The 20,857-nt window shown below is 37.5% G+C and overlaps 1 protein-coding gene across 1 annotated transcript; it reads left to right on the forward strand.

Annotated features, from left to right (window-relative positions):
• The first annotated feature begins 324 nt into the window (after nucleotides 1–324).
• Nucleotides 325–20,745, forward strand: LOC131149526 (zinc finger CCCH domain-containing protein 25). The gene is made up of 4 exons (XM_058100050.1): nucleotides 325–810; nucleotides 9,776–9,885; nucleotides 10,002–10,189; nucleotides 19,747–20,745. The coding sequence occupies exons 1-4, from the start codon at nucleotides 638–640 to the stop codon at nucleotides 20,278–20,280; spliced, it is 1,005 nt and encodes a 334-aa protein (XP_057956033.1). The 5' UTR covers nucleotides 325–637; the 3' UTR covers nucleotides 20,281–20,745.
• The last annotated feature ends 112 nt before the right edge of the window (nucleotides 20,746–20,857 follow it).

Here is a 20,857-nt window from a genome sequence, read left to right on the forward strand (position 1 = left end):
GGTAAAAATGGGTCTTGCTAATATTGTCTTCGAGTTTCTGTTTTTTTTTATTAAAGTTGTTTTCAAGTTATTATAATTCAAGCCTATAAGCAATCCTAAATTGAATTTATAATAGAGTCGCTCATAAACTGAAATGAATAAATCCATTTATGTTCAGACTCGACTTATTTATTAAATAAAATATAAAATTAAACTTTAATATTATTTGATTATTTAATGAATGTGCTTAGTAAGTGGAACTCTAAGTACATTGAGTTATTTTTTTACCAAATTGTTAGGTAAAATTTTAAAATAAATAAATACAGAGATAAAGATAACTGAGCCGGGTTAAATCGGTTGCAACCCGACCCGGTTGATTGCTGATCTGAAGCACAGGCGGGGGAGCAGCAGTTAGATCCGTCGTCCTGAACTCGACGCCTGCCTTCCCCAGTTACACTCCTCACCGTCTCCGAAACCTTCACCTCCTCCTTACCGAAACCTCCCAAATCGCCTCCACGGAACGCCTTTTCTCGCCGAGGTCAAACCCACCTAGCACACACAGAGACCGGCGGCGAGCGCCGTTTCGTCTCGTCGGGCTCGGCGTAGGGTTTGGGAAGTCGAGACAGAGTCTTTGAAATTTGAACATTTAGGTCAAGAAATGAATCCTTTAACACTAGTCAAACGCATACAAAAGATCAATTCCAAGGAAGCGGCTTTAGGCGTATCTGAAGAAGCTTCATGGCATGCAAAGTATAAGGACTCTGCTTATGTTTTTGTCGGTGGCATTCCATTTGATCTCACCGAAGGTGATCTCCTTGCGGTTTTTGCGCAGTAAGTTTATCTGGTTTTTAGATTCTTTTATAAACAATATAGTTAGTTTGCACAGAGAATTAGAATAAACATTGGTGCCCATTTTATTCTTAAGTGCTTCTTTTCTGAGTTGCGTCTTCAAGTGGGTGACGTAGTATACAAACATTAGTGAGACGAAGAAAATGCTCTCGTTTTTTACTGAAAATGCTCTCGTTTGTTACTTTTCACCATTCAGAGCTTGAGATGCAGTTTTAAGCTTGGGAGATGGCATGTTTGATTGTTTGTTACAGATAGGGACCATGAAATGTTCAAATTAATAGTCTCCTAAGTCTCTATCGTTCAAATTGGTGGTCCAAGGAGTTGTTTTGGGCAACTGAACACAAGTACAAGGACAAATCACTCTACCCCCCATGTCTGTGGCATATATATCTTTATAGAGAATATAGTGCATGGATATTAGAGGTATGGAAGGTGTTTTGGTACTGACATAATGGGTCATCTTCCATCGGCGGTGTAAGCCCTTCTTGCTATAACATGTTCTAAGTCCTTAATTTCATTATTCATGCCTTTGTTAATTAATTTCATGGCTGGTGTAGTTCTAGTTATACGCAAAATTAGGACACCTAGTGTTGAGAAACTACAATTGAGGTAGATCCTATGAATGGCTTGTGGAGGATTTGTGGTTTTAGTGGCGCATGATGGGTTTTGAAGTCTGAGAGTTATGTTTTGGCAGTCTAAAATTGTATGGTGGCAAAATATTCAAAAGAACAACGTACAAGAGTTTCTACTAATGTGTTAAAGCAGGCATTAGGGTTACTGAGAAGCTATAAATGATGGCATGGGTTTGTTTTTCTTGAGAAGAGAATGGGAGACGTGTGGAGAGAGAGAGAGAGAGAGAGAGAGAGGTTAACAAGCTCAAAGACTATTCAAATTCCTCTGATTATACTTCATAATAAAATTTAAATGGTAGTGCAATGCCCAAATTACATCATTTTGGGTCCATTTTGTTGCTGATAATGAGTCGTCAGTTTCGTAGATGAAGTATTTTCAAAAACAATTTACTATGTGCCTAGAGCAGGTGCAAAGCATTTGAGGGAATTGATAATTGTGAATTTTTAGTGAAAGAGGAATTCCTATCATCCATGATACAATTTGTTTTTTCCTTTTTTGATAAACAAAGAGTTGTATTAAAAGAGAGAAGAATGTGCATTAGAAAATTAGAAAGAGAAAGGAAAATAAAATAATAAAAGACATTGAGACTAAGAAATCCTCCCTTTACATCAATAAGAACTAGTTACAAAGAAAGTAACCAAAATAGAACCAAACTTAATGTAACAGGGCCAACTAATCATGCTGCAAGTCTTCTAGAGAAACATGATGAAAAAAAAATTTGCTGACACCCACAACTATGCAAGATATACTACTTTACTCCAAAGCAAATTGTTATTAGTAGCCACACCTTTGAATATTCAAGTGTTTGTGTCCAACCAAACACACCAAATAATAGCCATAATGGTGCAACACCATAGAGCTTTCCTATCCCTTCCTTTGCCAAAACCCCTAAAAGTTATGGTACAAAAGGCCTTCAAAGTGTATGGGCAGACCCAATTTTCATCAAATATACCAAATAACTTATTCCAAATAGCCATCGTGAAAGGGCAATGAAGAAAGAGATGTGCACAAGTCTCTTCACTCCTCATGCAAAGGACACATGTTGGGAGATAGGCCTTATTAGGTTTTCTCTTCTGAAGCAAATCATTGGTATTTATTCTTTGTAGTCCAAATGAAAGCTTTTATTTTTAAGGAAGCTTTTGCTTTCCAAAACAAAGGATACAAAGCAAAAGGATCTGCAGTAGAATCACAAGTCAAGTAGGTGAAAAAAGATTTACAAGAGAACTCCCTAGAAGGATCTAAACTCCAAACCCTATTATCACTCCCCAAATGAACATGAAAAGAATTGAGCAAACCAGTCAAAAGAACCATCTCGTTAATCTCTCTTTCATTTAGATTTCTCCCAAAATGGAAGTTCCAAGAATGGCCATCTTCTTGCGAAAGAAAAAAAAGCAGAAATCGGGGTGTCATGAAGATTTGATAAATGAAAAAGACAAAGGAATGTGCTAGCCAAAGGCATCTCACCCACCCAATAATCCTCCCAAAAGTGAATACATTCCCCATTACCCACTGTATAATGCACTTTAGGAAGGAAATAGTCATAAATCTAAGATACAAACTTCCAAGGACTCGAATAAGTAATGTTAATTCCCACTTTAGCACCCCACCCATTTTGTAGCATTCCAAATAAACAAAATAGACGAGGGAAAGTACCAGCCAAAGGCATCTCCCCCACCCAATGATCTCCCAAAAGCGAATTGGCTCCTCATTACCTACTGTATAATGCACTTTAAGAAGGAAATAATCATAAATCTAATATACAAATTTCCAAGGACTCAAATAAGTAATGTTAATTCCCACTTTAGCATCCCACCCATTTTGTAACATTCCAAATTTACTGCGAATTACCTTGTTCTAAAGAGAATTAGGTTCTAAAGGAAAGTGTGACAACCATTTCCCCACCAAAGAGATGTTTTTGGACACCAAGTTACCGAGACCCAAGCTTCCCTCCCTTATGGGCGCCAAGTTATTGAGACCCAAACTTCCCTCCCTTATAGGCGTACAAACAATCTTCCAACCTACAAGATGATCTCTACAACCCTCTCCCCACCAGCTATAAGAAATTCCTCATTAATTTATAAGCCTCCTTGCTAATCCCGCAGGATTTTAAAAACAGAAAGGTAATGAAGGATTTTTTAGAAGAAGAATAACCGTTCTTATTGAATTTCAAGAGACACGATTACAAGATAAATAGTAGAGGAAGGCTACCAAATCAGGAACGCCACAAAATCAGCAAATCAAATCACCACAAATCAGCAAATCAAATCAGCAGATCTCTAGGCTAGAAAACAAGAAACTGAAACTACTAGAAACTGAAATTGTAATTTCAGATTTTAAAATATAGAATTTCCTAATTTATTCCCTAGAAATCCAACACCCTCCTCAAGTTGTAGCGTAGATATCTATCATGCCCAACTTGCTTACAAAGAGCTCAAAACTAGGTTTGAAAAGTCCTTTGGCGAAGATGTCAACTATTTATTGAGTAGTAGGAACAAAAGGCATGCAAACAACTCCACTATCAATCTTATCTTTTATGAAGTGTCTGTCAATCTCTACATGCTTCGTGCGATCATGTTGTACTGGATTTTGAGCAATACTTATGGCAGCTTTGTTGTCACAATACAACTTCATTGGCTTGTTCACCGGCATCAGCGGCTCTTCAAGAATTCTCTTCAGCCATAGCATCTCACAAACTCTGTTAGCCATAGCCCTATATTCTGCCTCGGCATTGCTCCTTGCAACCACATTCTATTTCTTGCTTCGCCATGTGACCATATTTTTTCCCAGACATAAGCACAGTATCCTGATGTGGATCTCCTGTCAATAACTGAGCCTGCCCAATATGCATCAGTGTATGCCTTTATGTTTTGCTGTGTGGTCTTCTGGAAGAGTAACCCTTGCTTGGTGTACTCTTCAGGTATCTGAGAATATAATAAACTGGCTTACGGCTTACCAAACTCACAAAAAAAGCAATATCGGGCCGTGTATGTGATAAGTAAATTAACTTTCCCACCAAGTTTTGATATCAAGTTGTATTCATTGGATCACCTTCCTTGTCATCTCCAAGTTTCTGATTGGGATCTATTGGAGTGTTTGCTGGCCTACAACCGCTCATCCTAGTCTCCTTAAAGAGGTCAAGGACATACTTCCGTTGGGAGACAACAATCCCTTTCTTCAACTGAACAACCTCCATTCCAAGGAAATTCCTCAGAGATCCTAAGTCCTCGATCTCAAATGTTGATGAGAGGGAAGTCTTCAATTGGTTCATCTCAAGTACGTCTTCTCCAGTGAGAATTATATCGTATACATACACAATCAGTATCGCTATCTTCCCATCCTATGAATGTCTTATAAACATCGTATGATCACCTTGCCCTTGAGTATACCTCTAACTTTTAACAAATTGAGTGAATTTCTCAGACTAGGCTCTTGGTGACTGTTTTAACCCATATAAGAACTTCTTCAGTTTACACACCTTTGTGGCAAACTTTTCACCAAATGTTGGAGGTGCATCCATGTACACTTTTTCCTCTAGGTCTCCATTTAGAAATGCATTTTTTTCGTCCAACTATTGCAGAGGCTAGTCACAATTAGCGGCAAGTGACAAAAGAACTCTTACAGAGTGTAGCTTGCGACTGGGGCGAATGTCTCCAAGTAATCAATGCCATAGGTTTGAGTGAATCCCTTGACAACCAATCGAGCTTTATATCGTTCTAGGGAACCATCATCTTTATACTTGACTGTAAACACTCATTTGCACCCTACAGTTGTCTTTCCTCTTGGTAGATCAACTAACTCCCACGTGCCATTTTTTTCAAGAGCTTTCATCTCCTCGAAGACAGCCTCCTTCCACTTAGGAACTTTCAGAGCATCCTGCACAGTATTAGTCATCTCCATACAAGACAATTGTGAGGTAAAAGCATGAAAAATGGGTGAGAGATTTTCATATGACACATAATTGGACAATGGATGTTGGGTGCAAGACCTCACACCCTTCCGGACAGCAATGGGAAGTTTAGAATCATCGAATTTAGGATTGGAACCAGACTCGGGTTCAGAACTAGAGGACTCATAACTCGAAGATGAAATGGACTGAACATGAGGTAAAGGCTTGGTGAGGACATTACCTAGAGGGTTTACGAATTCTGGATAGTGTAAAGGATTGGAAGACCCTTTCTTTTGAGTTGTCCTCTATCGTGAGTAGACAATGTCAAATGGTACCAACGTTGTGGTGTTTTTTTTTTTCTATTTCTCATTTGTTAGTCATTATAGAATCATGAACATCATGAGATGGCACTGTAGGAAGACCTGCTTTTTATTATCTAAAAAACTCGACTCACTTTCTCCTGGTTAATAAAGCTTGGGTTTTCAGGTTGAATAATCAAAGTTGGAGAATGATCATTTTGCGAGTCTTCAGTCTGGAAAAAGTCATGAAACACAACCGAATCTTAGTTTTCGTTCCCCCCTAAAGATGAGGCATAAAATAGGGATGTAATTCAAAGAATGTAATATCCATGGTAACAAACATTTTTTTGGAACTAGGTTCAAAACATTTATACTCCTTTTGAGTGGGAGCATAACCAACAAACACACATTTTGTGGCCCAGGGTTCAAGTTTTCCTCGATTATGACTATGAATATGAACAAAAGCGGTACAACCAAATATCTTAAGTGGTAAAGAAGAAGACAACCAATTTGTTGGATAAAACTTACGAAAAACATTAAAAGGTGTTTCAAAGCTTAAAACCTTATTAGGCGTTCTATTTATGAGATATGTAGCAGTAAGAACGACTTCACTCCAAAGATATTTAGGTACCTGATTGGTAAAAAGCAATGCCCAAGCTACTTCCAATAAGTGTTTGTTTTTTCTTTCAGCCAAACCATTTTGTTGTGGAGTGTCGACACAAAAGCTTTGATGAACAATTCCTTTTTCAAGAAAAAATTGGCCCAAAATGTTTTTGAAATATTCTCGACCATTATCACTCAGCAATATTTGAATATTTTTTTGAAATTGTGCTTGTACCATGGTATAAAATTTTATGAAATTTGTTTCCACTTTAGATTTTTCCTTTATCAAATAAACCCAACTTAATCTCGTGTGATCATCAATAAAGGTCACAAACCATTTTTTTTTCCAGAATACGTAGATGTTCTGCATGGGCCCCATATATCACTATGAATCACATTAAATGGTGTAGTTCGTTGTAGGGTTGGGTGGAAAAGTATGCACGATGATGTTTAGCAAACTAACAAACTTCACATTGAAAAGAAGATGGAATTTTATTCCGAAATAAACTGGGAAACAAGTATTTTAAATATTGAAAACTAGGATGACCTAACCTATAATGCCATAACATGATAATATTATCTTTGAAAATAGAAACAAAATTTGAGCAAGTACTTTGACATTGTCTACTCGAGTTAGGTCTATCGTCAAAATAATAGAGTCCATCTTTTTCCTTACTGCCAATCATCCTCCCCGTGGTCAATTCCTGAAACTCACAATAAGAAGAGTAGAAATTAGCTTGACATTGACGATCAAAGGTAATTTTACTGATGGACAACAAATTGCAAGACAAATTTGAACGTGGAGCACATCATGGAGAGTTAACGGCGAAGTGAGTTTGTTAGTTCCTATCCCAACAATTACGGAAAGTGAACCATCTGCAATTTTGACCTTTTTATTGCTTGCACACGGACTATAGGGATGAGAGCAATTTGGAGCAACCAGTCATATGATCAATTGCACCAGAATCAATTATCTAAGAATGAACAGAATTAGGAATAACACCTAAAAATGCATTAGCAAGAGAGTTACCCTTATGTACCAAAAAACAAGACGGAGTTAAGGGCAGTTTTGGAGATTGAAACAATTTGTACAGGTGCTCTAATTGCTCCTTGGTAAAAGGGACTACATCCGAGTTGGTAGAAGACTCTTGAGTCTCTTCAGCAGTGGCTTGGTAGGTGTGATTGTCACTTTTGGATTCTGGCTTCCAATTTGCTGGTTTACCATGAAGCTTCCAACACGTCTCCTTCGTATGCCATGGTTTTTTGCAATGCTCGCACCATTGTTTCAAACGCCCATTGAGTTTTGTAACCGTGAGATAAAGGGCTGAATTCTGGGAATAATAATCAGCAGATACAGACTTGGGAGGAATAGTGGGATTGGGTGGAATGGTTTTGGAAGTACTGGAAGAGCTGATAGGATTTCTTTGGGCGCCGGTCATTGCTGACTTATACGACATCATCAGAAGAAAAGAGCATGAGGCTCTGATACCATGAAGGATTTTTTAGAAGAAGAATAACCATTCTTATTGAATTTCAAGAGACACGATTACAAGATAAATAGTAGAGGAAGGCCACCATATTAGGCAGGCCACAAAATCAGCAAATCAAATCAACAGATATCTAGGCTAGAAAACAGGAAACTGAAACTACTAGAACTGAAATAGTAATTTCAGATTTTAAAAATTAGAATTTCCTAATTTATTCCCTAGAAATCTGACAGGTAATACAAAGGGTAGAAGATAGATAAGCATGGATAATTGTAATACGAACCCCGAAAGTGAAGAATGCTCCTTCCTACCAAATCCACCCGTCCCGTCGCCTGGCCACTCTCTAAAAAAAAGGTGCTAGAAAGAGTGTGCATTGGGATTACCATCAAGGGGGACACCTAAATAAGTAGGCCAAGTCAAAACAGCACAACTAGCTAGCCTAGAAAAATAATCTACATTTATACTCAAACCTGCTAGACCACTCTTAGAGAAATTAATTTTTAGCCCGGACTTTCTCAAACATCTGTAAGATAGTCAACAAATTAGAGGAGTAGCTTATGTTATTTCGTAGGAAGAGAATAGTATCATCTGCAAACTGAAGATGAGAAATGATGCAATTCTCATAACCTACCTTAGCCCTCTCCACCAACCCTCTATCGACTACTCTCTCAATCATCCTACTCAAGACATCAACTACGATAGTAAAGAGATAGGGAGAAGGAGGATCTCCCTGTCTTTTAGGCCCCTGGATGCATGATACCAAGACTTGGCCTCATCATTTACTAGGATAGAAAAAATCATAAGTTTTCTCAAAATCCAGTTTCAGCACAAGACCCCTCTTATTCCTATGAACAACATCATCAAGCACCCCATTAGCAATCAAGGCAGCATCTAATATCTGTTTGTTACCTACAAAAGCACTTTGGGTAAGAGAGATGGTGTCCTTTTAAACAATAGCTAACCTCTTCGATAATGCCTTAGTCAAAATCTTACACACACTAGTTACCAAGCTAATAGGACTAAAGTCCTTGACTTTAACCGAACCATCTTTTTTGGGGACCAAGGTAATAAAAGTGGAATTCAAACTCCTCCCCACCACTCCATTGTGAAAGGATTTAAGAAATACTTTGAGGAGGTCTCCCAACTATCTCGAAAGAAAACCATAGTAGAACCATCTGGCCTGGTGCCTTTTCTCTATCCATCTCAAAAATTAAGCTTTTAATCTCCTCTTCCTCAAAAGGTCTCTCTAGCCAAGCAGCTTTATTAGTTGATGGAGGACACCAATCCAGCCCCTTAATCGTAACTCTACTATCATCCTCCTTTAAAAAGAGATTCTTGCAAAATTCAGTAGTCAGGCCAGCAATGTGGTTAGGATCCCTAATAGCCTTCCCTATTGTTCTCAAGTTCTTTAATAAAGTTCCTTCTCCTCCTACTGATCGTCACCTTTTGGAAAAGCCTAGAATTACAATCCTCGTTCCTAACCCAATACATTCAAGATTTCTGTCTCCAACTCATCTCTTTTTTAAAAACAGTTTGTTCAAACTCATTAGATAATTGGACTCATCCACAATGTCCTCAGAAAGAGGTCCCTTTTCAGGCTTTCAACCATTCTATCAATCGCACCCAGTACCTCAAGAGTACGTTTTTCTCTAGACTGAACATCACCAAAAGTCCTTATTCCAGTTTTTTAACTTCTCTTTCACATATCTTAATCTTTTCATAAAACAAAAACCTTCCAAAACTTCCATAGTGCACTCACCCCACCAATTCCTAACCAAGCTCTGAAAATCCGGATGAGTCAACCATATGTTTTTAAATCTAAACGGAGTAGGGCCCCACTTAACAGGATTAGATTCAAGAACCAAAGGGCAATGATCAAAAGGGTGGCAACATGATACATAATGATCTTTTATATATATTTTTTTATGTTATTTTTAAAATGCTATTTTTTTCAACTTATTTTCTTGGTAATTCTAAATTTTTATATGAGAATAAAAGTACTTATATTGGCCTTTGAAATCTGTTTTTTCTGATTGCAGATGCGGAGAGATAGTTGATGTTAATCTTGTTAGAGATAAAGGAACTGGGAAGTCAAAAGGTTTTGCCTTTATTGCATATGAGGATCAAAGAAGCACAAATCTTGCCGTAGGTTGGTCTCTCTCTCTCTCTCTCTCATGGGTGCAAATGTGTTTGTGTGCATTTGCACACGCATAACGGCTGTGAAATTTAAAATAAACTTGTTTGCTGCTTTAATTTTCCGTACAGATAATTTAAATGGTGCTCAAATTCTTGGTCGAATTATAAGGGTTGATCATGTTAGTAAATATAAAAAGAAAGAAGAAGAAGATGAAGAGGCAGAACAGCAGAAAAGGGAGGCACGAGGTGTATGTCGGGCTTTCCAAAGAGGGGAATGCAATCGTGGAGCTGGATGCAAATTTTCCCATGACGAGCAAGTAAGATAAAGCATCCTTGTGGACTAACATCATTATTTTTAATATTCTAGATTTTTTTTAATGCTTTTGATAGCTGAACCATAACTTAATGAATTTTTGAAGGAAAAACCACATTGCACTCCCTTACTGGTCTTGTCATTTCTGTTCTTATGGATGGAATATAAACTGGGTTTGCAATTATGTAAGGCAGCTGGTTGGCAATTAGGATTTTAATTTATGGTCAGTTTTTAGCATAATACAAGTTTCTGGCTTTAAAAACTCTACTAGCATTGCTGCCTTCTGTCTCTGGTTTTCTTCTAAATAGTTTTTGATGGTGCAATGAATGCTTTCTCTTTTTGGTCTATTCTACAGCGTTAATTATGCTTTTTCGCATTTGAATTCTCTTGCTCTCAACTTTTTGAGATCGTAATAATTTCTATATTTTTCTTATGTAAGGATTAAAAGAAGCCTGGAAGTTTTTATAAAGTTCTCATTTAGAAAAGAGTCTTAATTTTAACCCCTTCTTATAAGTGTTATTTTCTGCAAACATGTTTCTGCAGCTATTCTATCCACTTCTAGTTTCTCAAAGCATGATTTTTTACTGTTCCATTTACTAGTAAATAAGGTTATGTCATGCAGAATGACCGTAACATGTGATGGGTTTCATGTGTAGACATGTTGGGATTTTGGAGACAGACGCCTTGTTTTAACTTGTATTTCTGGTTAGAGTGAACTTGGAGAGGGACAAGGCATGAGAAATCATAAACATTTTGAGTGGCTTTTATTCGAGGTATTGCTTGGGTTAACCCGTTCTCTCATGTTGGGTTGATTGTAGCATGTAGAATATACTAGGCACCCCTTTCACATGGCACATGTAAGAATCACAATTAAGAGAATTATGCTGGTAGAGGAGAATTGTTCGTTATATGAGGAGGATGCCAAGTAGGTAGATACTAGTTTAGAGAAATCACCTTCTTAGCAAAAGGAGGGTAACTAGGAGAGGAGGGTTGCTCACATGTGGAAACCATAGACTAGGAAAGCACAACTGACATGCGAGGTTGGAAGCTTCCCAACCATTCCAATGCAAGAAAAGTGGCTGGTCCACACTATCACAGGTAATTGCTTCTAGGCAAAGGCGAGGAGAAAGGAAAAGATATTGACCTACCATTGAGGAGCTGGAGTTGTAGTTGATTGCTCTTGAGTCAAGGTTTGATAGGCGGCCTTATATCCTAATGATCTGAGTGTTGAGATTTTGGATGGAGAATGGTGAACTCCCACAATGATTTGGGTGTAAGGTGCTACATCCATTTTTTGGAGAAGATAATGCAAATGTGCTAAACATGATCCTTATGAGTGCTCAACTAAATAGAAATCAACATAAAACATGGTTATGTACTTGCCAATCCAACACTTGAGGATGTTTAAGTGCTATTGAGGTTCAATTCATTTGAGGACAAGACAATAGGAAAAATAGGGGTCGTCGTTGAGGAAATAGGCGCTGCATGTTGGATCAATCAATTGCCACCCTCCTATGGCGTTGCATGTAGGATTCAAAGGAAAAGTATCTCACTAGTAATTCATACACTGGATCTCTTTTCCACTTGTAGTATGATGAGGGGACAAACTGATGGTTGCATGTTCGATATATGGGAAGAAGTGACGAAGAACATGTTAGCAACCTTATTTGCTTGCTGGCGCTTTCGCAATGTGGCCCCTTGGCTAGATGGAGGAGGTAGTTCAGAGGTGTTTCCTATTTCCATCAAGATGGGGTGGTGTCATTGCTATCGGATTGGGATCTTCTACCTTAGATCTCTAGATTGTCGGTCGAAATTATATCAAGAGCACATTCACAATCAATGGATCAATTCTCAAGGTTGACCTACATTGATTATGTCTCTATAAATATTATTTTGGAAGCAATTTGCTCCTTGGTCGAGGTCCACCTTTTTTGTTAGCTTAGGAAGAGATTCAAATCATGGGTGTGTGCTGATCTATGGTCTAGGGTGGTTGGTTTATATCGGAAGTGAAAAGGACTTCATATTTGCCCATATAATAAGAATTTCTCAGGCAATCAGAGCTTTAATTTACATTTAAACTTTTTCTCTTGGGTATCCTTTGATGTAATGTCTAGCTAAGAGATAGAGGACTAGGACTTGGTTTCCTCACCTAGAGCTACTCAAAATGTATTCCTGCTATGATTAAAGACATGCAGTTATGTGTGGACTTAAGAGAAAAGTCTAGACAGTTGTACTCACCAAATGGTGCATTTGGTCAATTACGATTAGGGGATTTCTCAGGAGATCACTTTGCTAAAGTGTTTTGATGATCACTATGTTAATTCTTAATATAATATAGGGGGAACTTTCCTTCTCATGTCAAGGCATCATGCATTTTGGGTAGAAGATGATTTGGGGGGATTACGGTAGGTTGGATTGCCTATTTGAAGGATAGCATCCATGACATTTATCCAACCTTCACCCTAGGATCATGCCTTGTTTCTTGATGCATGCTTGGGGCTCCTTCACCTTCCTAAAGCAAAGAAAGGATAATAAAGGAGTTGGTGGTTAGGGAGCATGGAGTTTGCCTTCTTTGCTGAAGAAGCCTTTCAGCTCTCCACAACATTTGGTTGAAAGATGGCTTGCGCTACTATGATAGAACATTTTTTTAGTTGAATGATTATGTTTTTGTTTTTTTCTTTGACACTTCAATGTATATGTATGGTATTATCTTTGTATCCTTGCTTATGGGAGGTGTTTGAAGATGATCCTTGTGGCTTATAGGTTCATCAAGATATTTGGTTGATGTTGAGGTGTGGAGACAATGTCGTCATTGAAGGGGCCATATGAGATGTACAATCCACCTTTGGTTCGAGACGCTATTCTTAAATATGATTTGGGAGGAGGAGATGTACGAGCCACCTCTGGTTCCAGACACTATTCATAAATTTGATTTGGGAGGAGGAGATCCTCGAGGAACAACTATGAGTTTTAGTAGCAGGATCAAAGTGAATAGTGCTGATGGTAGAGATGATGCTTTTGACATAGGTTCAAGGAGACAGAGAGGATGGCGATTCTTCCACTGATTTCCATGAACATAATGGTAGTGAGGGCCATCATGGTAAAGGAAAAAGCGAGCGGGAGGATGCGCAATGGTTCTTTGCATCTTTCTTCTATGAGAAAAAGAACTGTGCAAACTACTCATGTTTACCTTCTTAACCTCGTAGCGCATAGAAATTGCGTCATCTCCTTTTGAATCTTCTCAACATCAAGATGCTTCATCTCGTGTTTTTCATTCTTGCAAGCATGAGACTACACTTCTCACTTCCACCTAGACTATCATGTCTTCTGCCAATTGCACTGATCCTTCCTCAGTTTTGAGAGTGACGAGTACACCTGATATTTCAATTTTTTGTATGTGTTGGATGGTCCCGCTTAAAGGAATCTATATGGTAGTTCTGGGGCTTAAAGTGCACAATAATTATGTAGACAATTGTCAATTGATCCTTAATGCGTGCTGATTAATGCCTTCATTAGTTCGACTATGAGAATAAAAGAGATTGGTACTCTCGAGGTGATTGCTTGCTATCTCTGAGGAGAAAAACACATTGGCTAATTTGGCTTGAGATTCCAAACCACCAAAACACTTGAAGTTGTGCAATCGTTCATTTTCAAGGCTAAATTGGTTGTAGGAAGGAAAGTATTGTTTGTTCATTTTCAAGGCAATTTGAAGCTTTTCCTCGATACTGTGCCCCATTACCACCATAAATGTGCTTTACCCTTCAATTTTGATTTGAGAATGCATATTTTTATATTTTCAGGTATATTATTGCATTCAAAAAAATCATCTATAGACTTGAGCCAAACTAGAAGATTGCTCCTTTGTGATTGGGCGGGCCTTGGATCTAAGGTAAGGTTGCTCCTTCTTTACCGGTTTGGTCGCATGTTTGAGTCCAAGGAAACAATTCTCTGCATAAAAGTAGGGGTAATGCTGTGTGCATTATGACAACCCTCCCCCCACCCTTGCAAAACAAGCAGCCTTGTGGCTCAGGATGCCCTTTTTAGACTTGAGTCAAACTAGAAATTCCCTAAAATTTAATTTTCCAAAAAAGCATTAACATCTTCTCAATGCATACCTTTCTTGTCACATTGTTTTTTGGATTCAAGTCTTGAGCAACAAAATATCTCTTGCATGATGCTTCTTGGTTGATTTTCCACTGTTTTTCCGATTCCAAAATTTAAAACTTTCAAGTCTTAAGCAACAATATCCCTTGCATGTTGCTTCTTGGCTGATTTTCCACCCCAAAACTACATTTTACCTCACATTCATGATTCCAATTGTGAGATCATCTAGTGTCTCTATGGCCCCGTTTGGATCTTGAAAAATGTTAGGGAAAGGAAAGGAAAGGAAAATATGAGGGAATCCACTTTTTCATGTTTGGTTATGAAGAAAAATGAGAAATAAAACAATAAATATATCAAATCATTGAACGAAAATTTGATTTTATGCATCATTAACATTTGATTTTTCTTAATTTTAATTTAATTAGAAGAAATTTTCTTTTTTAGCAGTATTTGGCAGAGAGAAAATATAATGAAAAATGAATTTCCTTCTTATTTTCCTTTCCTTTCTCCAATCAAAATCCTTGACCTATGTCTGTCTCTTTTCCAAGAGCATTGTTAAATCATCAAACCTCTTACATAATTGCTTTTACATAATTCCTCATTTCTTGATGGCTGAATTTTCTTCCATCATGCCCAAATTAGCCTTCAAATCAACAACTTCCAAGTCATAAACATTTTCTCTGATTCCAAAATTTGATGTCAGACAGGCTTGCATTCCTGAATTTGGTTATTTGACTATCACTATAGGGTGGATACCTGGAAATTGTTAGGATTTGAAATTTAGAGAAATTATGGTTTGTTTTAGTGTAAATTAAAAAGCAAAAGGGGTTTGGTTTGGGGCTGTTTAGAGGCTGTGTGAACAGTACACATCAACAGGACTGACAAGGCTAATTTTGATATTTTTAAGTTTAAACCTTACGAGTCTGACTATAGCCTTTTATGAGTCCCATAAAAGATAATTTTAGTGGAATCTCGGCATTAAGAGAAAATTGCAAACCTGCCAAGAAATTTATGTAAAAGTCTCTATTTTTTGTATCTATTGTTGTGCTAGTACAAGATTTATTTATATAGAAGAAAATAAAATTCATCAATAACCTAATTTGTATCATGACCCTTAATCTGAAATATGGAAATTCTTTTTAAGCCCCTAATACTAAAAATAATTAAATATGCTAAAACACCATTAAAGTACTCCTTTGGCTTGTAGAACATATGAAACAACCTATTCTTGAAAATCATGTTAGCTTTGCTAATATCAGGCATAGTTTTCTGCATCAAAAACTTCTATAAGATGAAAATATTTGACGATATGATAAAAACTGTGATTGACTGGAAATTTTCTTTTCACCATAATTTTACATGAATTTGTAATTGTAACCATAATTCAAATACAATTGTAATATGATAAAATATAATCTTTATAATATATTGCAAATTGATATAAAATATGAATAGGGTTATCCGATGAATGAGGTTTTCTAGTTCTTATCTTCTCTTGCTCAGTTGCTCTTCACCATAATTTTATGTTAAAAAATGGTTGTTAGTAATCATAATCCCTAATTCATTGGAATACAATCAAAAGCAATCCTGACATTGTCAAATACTCAAATTCTTAGCATTCCTTAGGATTCTTTGTCCAAGCCTCAGTTGGATTCTACAATTTGCACTATATAGAGTTCTGCAGATTTTTGGGATTCAAATTGGATAGATATTAGCCTGCTTGGAGGAATCTAGAGGTGTTATCTCTTCCATTAAGTCTTAGCAGAGCATGGTGAGGCATATTGAGAGGAGATTTATTGTTATCACTGAGATGAGGTTGACTGAGGCCTAACTGGTTGTTTAAAGCAGAGGATACTACTACAGGTTGGTTTAGGAGGTCAGGGTGTTGCCTTTATTTAATTGTAGCATTCTTCCTCTTGAGTGTTTTGTACACACGTTTCTCTTTATTTGTTCATTTATTTATGAATGTACTTTGAATGAATCTATATTCTGTATTTTCTTTTTCTTTATTTTCACTCTTTTTAAAACAGAACAAAAGTCTAACGATGTTCAAAAGCTGAACAAATATTTTATTTGGTTAGTTGTGCTTAATAGGATAAATACTAATAACTTAATGCTGATTAGGAGGCCTTTTAAGGTTCTCCCTCCAGAAATATGCATGCTTTGTTTTAACTGCTCAGAATCTGTTCTGCATCTTTTCTTGCATTTTAATTTTCATGGAAGGTTTGGAACAAGTTATTTAGTTATTTTGGAGAAAGTAGGGTTTGTCCAGGGATAATGGAGGAGTTATTAGCAATATCTTTTGTTGGGTGTGGTAGGAGGAAGGAAGGAAAAGTGCTATGGATTTTATTTGCAGTATTTTGGGGTTTGTGGGAGGAATGGAACTTGCATATATTTTCAGGGAAGGAATTAGCATTTTTGTTGGTGTGGGAGAAGATTCTATTTCTGGCTTCTCTGTGGTGTGTGGGTAATGATAATTTCAATGGGATATGCTACTCAGATATTCAGTGGGATTGGCATTTTCTTGTAAATTCTTAGGCTGTGCTGAATTCCTTGGGCTGTTTTTTACACTTTTGGTTTTCTTATTTTGTTTTCCCTGGGTGACTTTGTTAAGGAGATGCCTCTTCTCCTGATTGTATTCTTATTCTGTCTAATGAATTTCTTTTTCTATAAAAAAAAAACAAAAATGTTAGCATGTACTCGTATCTTATGAAGGCTGAATATACTTTTCACAATTTCATTTCAACATAAGATACCTAGAATAAAGAGTTTTGCATTGTTACATAACATGTCTTCTTGATTGAAAATTTATTGGAGCAGTTACAACATTTGTTTTTTGATTTAGCAATTTACAATATCTGCTATCATAAATTTTATGAATTTGGGACTGGCATAGTCCTTGGTATAAGGCTTGCAAACAACCCAAGCAATGCAAGTGTTAGATCCGCTTTACCTAAAAGCTCAAGCTGTTAGGTTGTGGGCCAACAATGTAAATCAAGCTTTAGCACTCCCCCGCATGTGTGGCCTGATAGCACGTGGAGGGATAGACACACGATAAATAACACCTATTATAGGGAATACAATAATTTTTTAAACAACACACGATAAACTCTGGAATGAGACTAGAACCCAGGACCTCCTCATAACTAGCTCTGCTACTATGTTAGATTACCACTTTACCTAAAAATTTAAGCTGTTAGGTTGTGGGCCAACAATTGATGTTGAGCTTTAACAAGGCAAATTGAAATTCAGTCTAGATAGAACAGATTCCTCCTACTGCCCATCCAAAATCTTGTCCAGTTATTCCTTAGTGATGTCAGGGGAGGAATTAGATGCAATGGGAGTTCGAGGTACACGAGTGTGGTAACTTGTGCTAGGAGTGCAGTAGATGCGAGAGCATGGTAGGAATTATCTCTTTAGAAGGTGGTGTCTAAGAGAGAGGCCGTTGTGGGGTTTGACCTATAAGGATATTGGGCTGGTGGCATGTTGTATCATGTCCCTCACGACCACAAGGAAAGTCATTGTTTCCACTTGGGGGCAGGTTGGCTGCTGCGATTGTCCCTTAAGGTTGTGAAGTTGAGGTGGATCATGGATGTGGGAATCATTTGATTTGATGGTGGCTACTGTTTGGTTAAATATTTTACTATTCTCCAGAAAAACACCAAACATCTTCCCTTGGGAAGATTGGAACATTTGCATATGGGCCATGTAGGTGGCAAAGTCCTAGGATTCTTGGCGCTCGGTTTGATGATCACTTAGTTTTCCCATTCTCGATGTCTTGGGTTGGTAGAGTGCCAAAAGCTTCTAGTTGAGTACCCAGCCTTCTCTTAAACATTAACCTGTACCTTCACTCACAAGTGGAATTTGCCAAAATGTGATGGGGTTCTTGAAAAGGAGGCAGACTTGCATTCCACGCAAGCAGTGGATGTTCCAGAGAGGGCTTAGAGAGAATTGGATGTTCCAGAGAGGGCTTAGAGAGAATCAAGCAAATCTTCTAGGAAGCTCAAGTGTGGGAAGTAGGGGTAAAGGGTTTTTTTTTTTTTAATGTTGAATGCATGGTTTAAAAAGTGGACCAGTGTGTAATTCAGAAAAGGCATTGGTTCAGTCGGGTCAGTTGGTTAAAATAGTGGTCAAACTGGTCGGCACTCGGCATGAAATTATAGTGTCTTTTGCCCATATATATTACAACAATACAAAAATGCTGACCATAATAATTTATAGCCAATTAGTGCAAAAAAAATAAATACCAACACATTCTAGATAAAATTTGAATTTTCTTAAAGTTATTATTGACTCAATTAACAATTTATTTGGTGTGTGGGGGCCCAGGGGGGTTTACATGTATGTTAACTATTTTTATATCTATTACTTGGTTAAAAAACAAACAAATCAATATAGTAGTGGTAATGCACAGGCTCAAGATACATTCAGGTTCGGAGTTTGATTTCTTGTTGCTGCACCTTTTTTTTTTTTAACTAAAAGAGACCAAGTTGATCCGCAGTGACCCTGTTTTAGTCTAATTCATCCTGGTTTTGATAGGGTCAGCCAGCTGGCCCATGTCAATGCTTGTTCATGGGATTCTCAGTTCTGGGGGCATGATCTTAACTTGGGGTGGCTTCGTTGGTCAGACGGACCAGCCTGATCCAAGTTTTAGTACCATGGTTGGAGGGATTCCAAAGTTGGGGCATTTTTAGTATGTGTCTGACCAATCCTTGTCACACACCACCAGTTTAGCTTCCTACAAGGGTGCAAACATAAGGGTTAACAATTAGTTTATAATAGTGTGCTTGCAAGTTCATTATGGGTCAATTTCATATTTTAGGGCTAAATATTAACTTTATTCATTTAGAAATTTTAGGTAACTGGAGTTCTATTATTGATTGCTAAATGCAACTAGTTCATGACATTGTTGTTACTTGTCTCATGCTACATGTTATGTATTGGATTTACTAATGCCGAGACAAGGATAAGGCTTTGCATGGTACTTTGGAAACAAGTTTATAAGTTATTTATTATCCTCTAAAAAATATTTTAGGCTTGTTGGCTTCTCGTTTAGCTAGCATTTTCACATGGGTTGTGCCAAACTTTAGTTTTAGCCCATTCCAAAGTCCTGAATTGATAGCCTTTCCCTTAATTATTGTAAAGTTCAACATTCACTGTACATTTGATGAATGCTGATAATTGACGTTGAGAAGGTTGTTAAAACAGTAGGCTTTGAATTTTTATCACTTTTAAATATGGTTCAAACAAACTATATTCAGGTAATAGTCAAGCTAATTTTATTACTGACCTGCTGACTGAATAATTTAGTTTGACGAGTTGGTGGACAGGCACGTGTGCTCATAACTTTCATATATGTTGAAGACACTTGGTGCTGCTTTTTTTCTTCTTACTGTATAATTATGGGTCTATTATTTCATATAATACTTATTTGTCCTTAACTTTTTCTGAACTCAGCGAGCAGCAAATACAGGGTGGGGACCTGAAGATAAAAGTTCAAGATGGGGTCATGACAAGTTTGAGGGATCAACAAAGAGTGAAAAAAGATCTGGTCCATTGACTCGTGTTCCAGGTTTGACGGTTGATGAGGGGTCTAGATCAGGTGACAAAGAACCAAGAAATTCCAGACGAAGGGGCTATGATGGGGAAGTGGAAAACCACCGTTGGCGAAGTGAACTGAATGCCAGAGATCGTGACAGTAGAGACCTCGAGAGGCGACTGGAACAAAAGGAGAAGGAAAGGAACCTCAAGGAAGATGGGGATAGACGAGGAACTGAGAAAAAAACAGTGAGGCAGAACACTGATCCTAATTCAAGAGAAGACTATGATAGGAGGGGGGAAAAGAGATCCAGAAGGCATGAATCTGAATCCTTTCTAAGAGAAGACCAAGATAAGAGGGGATGGGAGAAACAATCAGGTCATCATCGCGATTCTTCCTCCCATCGTCATAGAGATAGAGATGAGGATCGCCATCACAGATCTGATAGATGACATCCTATTAAAAGAATTATGTGGAGAATATTTTCCCAAAAAATTTCAGGGGCACAGAAGCTCAAACTGTCTAATAGTGGTATGGACTGGAATCATAAAATGCACTATACCGAATGAATCAGTATCTGCGACCCTGCTTATAAAGTATTGTTTCCTGAAGTTGGTATTAGTGTGGGAGGGTGCAACCATAGAAACAAACAAACCAGTAGCTTAGCTATTCATTACTGCATGTTTGGCAAGGGCCTTTTGGACTTGATGGTTGACATGTATGAACGAATCCTGTTGTTCATTGGACCGTGGGAGATTTTGAAAGGCTGCGTAAAGATAGAGGTTGGATCCTTCTCTTCAAGAGTTCGACATATTTGAGATCTTGTAATTTTAGTTTTTCACCAACTTTTTCATGTTGTTCAAGGCTTTTGAGGCCTAATCCAGAACTTTTGCTGCTATAGATTAATGTTTGTTCAAGTATGTGTAGAAATTATTGTGTTAATTGTTGCAAATCCATGATGTTAATGCATGTGGTTGTGCATGGAAAAGTATTTGTATTTTAAGGCAAACAGAACCTAGGGGTACAGCA

This window comes from Malania oleifera, chromosome 2 (genome assembly GCF_029873635.1).
Source record: "Malania oleifera isolate guangnan ecotype guangnan chromosome 2, ASM2987363v1, whole genome shotgun sequence".
NCBI lineage: Eukaryota > Viridiplantae > Streptophyta > Magnoliopsida > Santalales > Ximeniaceae > Malania > Malania oleifera.

Excerpts from the sequence above, each read along its gene's own strand:
- LOC131149526 (XM_058100050.1), top strand. The coding sequence starts at position 638 with ATGAATCCTTTAACACTAGTCAAACGCATACAAAAGATCAATTCCAAG. Across the intron at positions 811-9,775 it reads CTCCTTGCGGTTTTTGCGCA|ATGCGGAGAGATAGTTGATG; the intron begins GTAAGTTTATCT and ends TTCTGATTGCAG. Across the intron at positions 10,190-19,746 it reads AATTTTCCCATGACGAGCAA|CGAGCAGCAAATACAGGGTG; the intron begins GTAAGATAAAGC and ends TTCTGAACTCAG.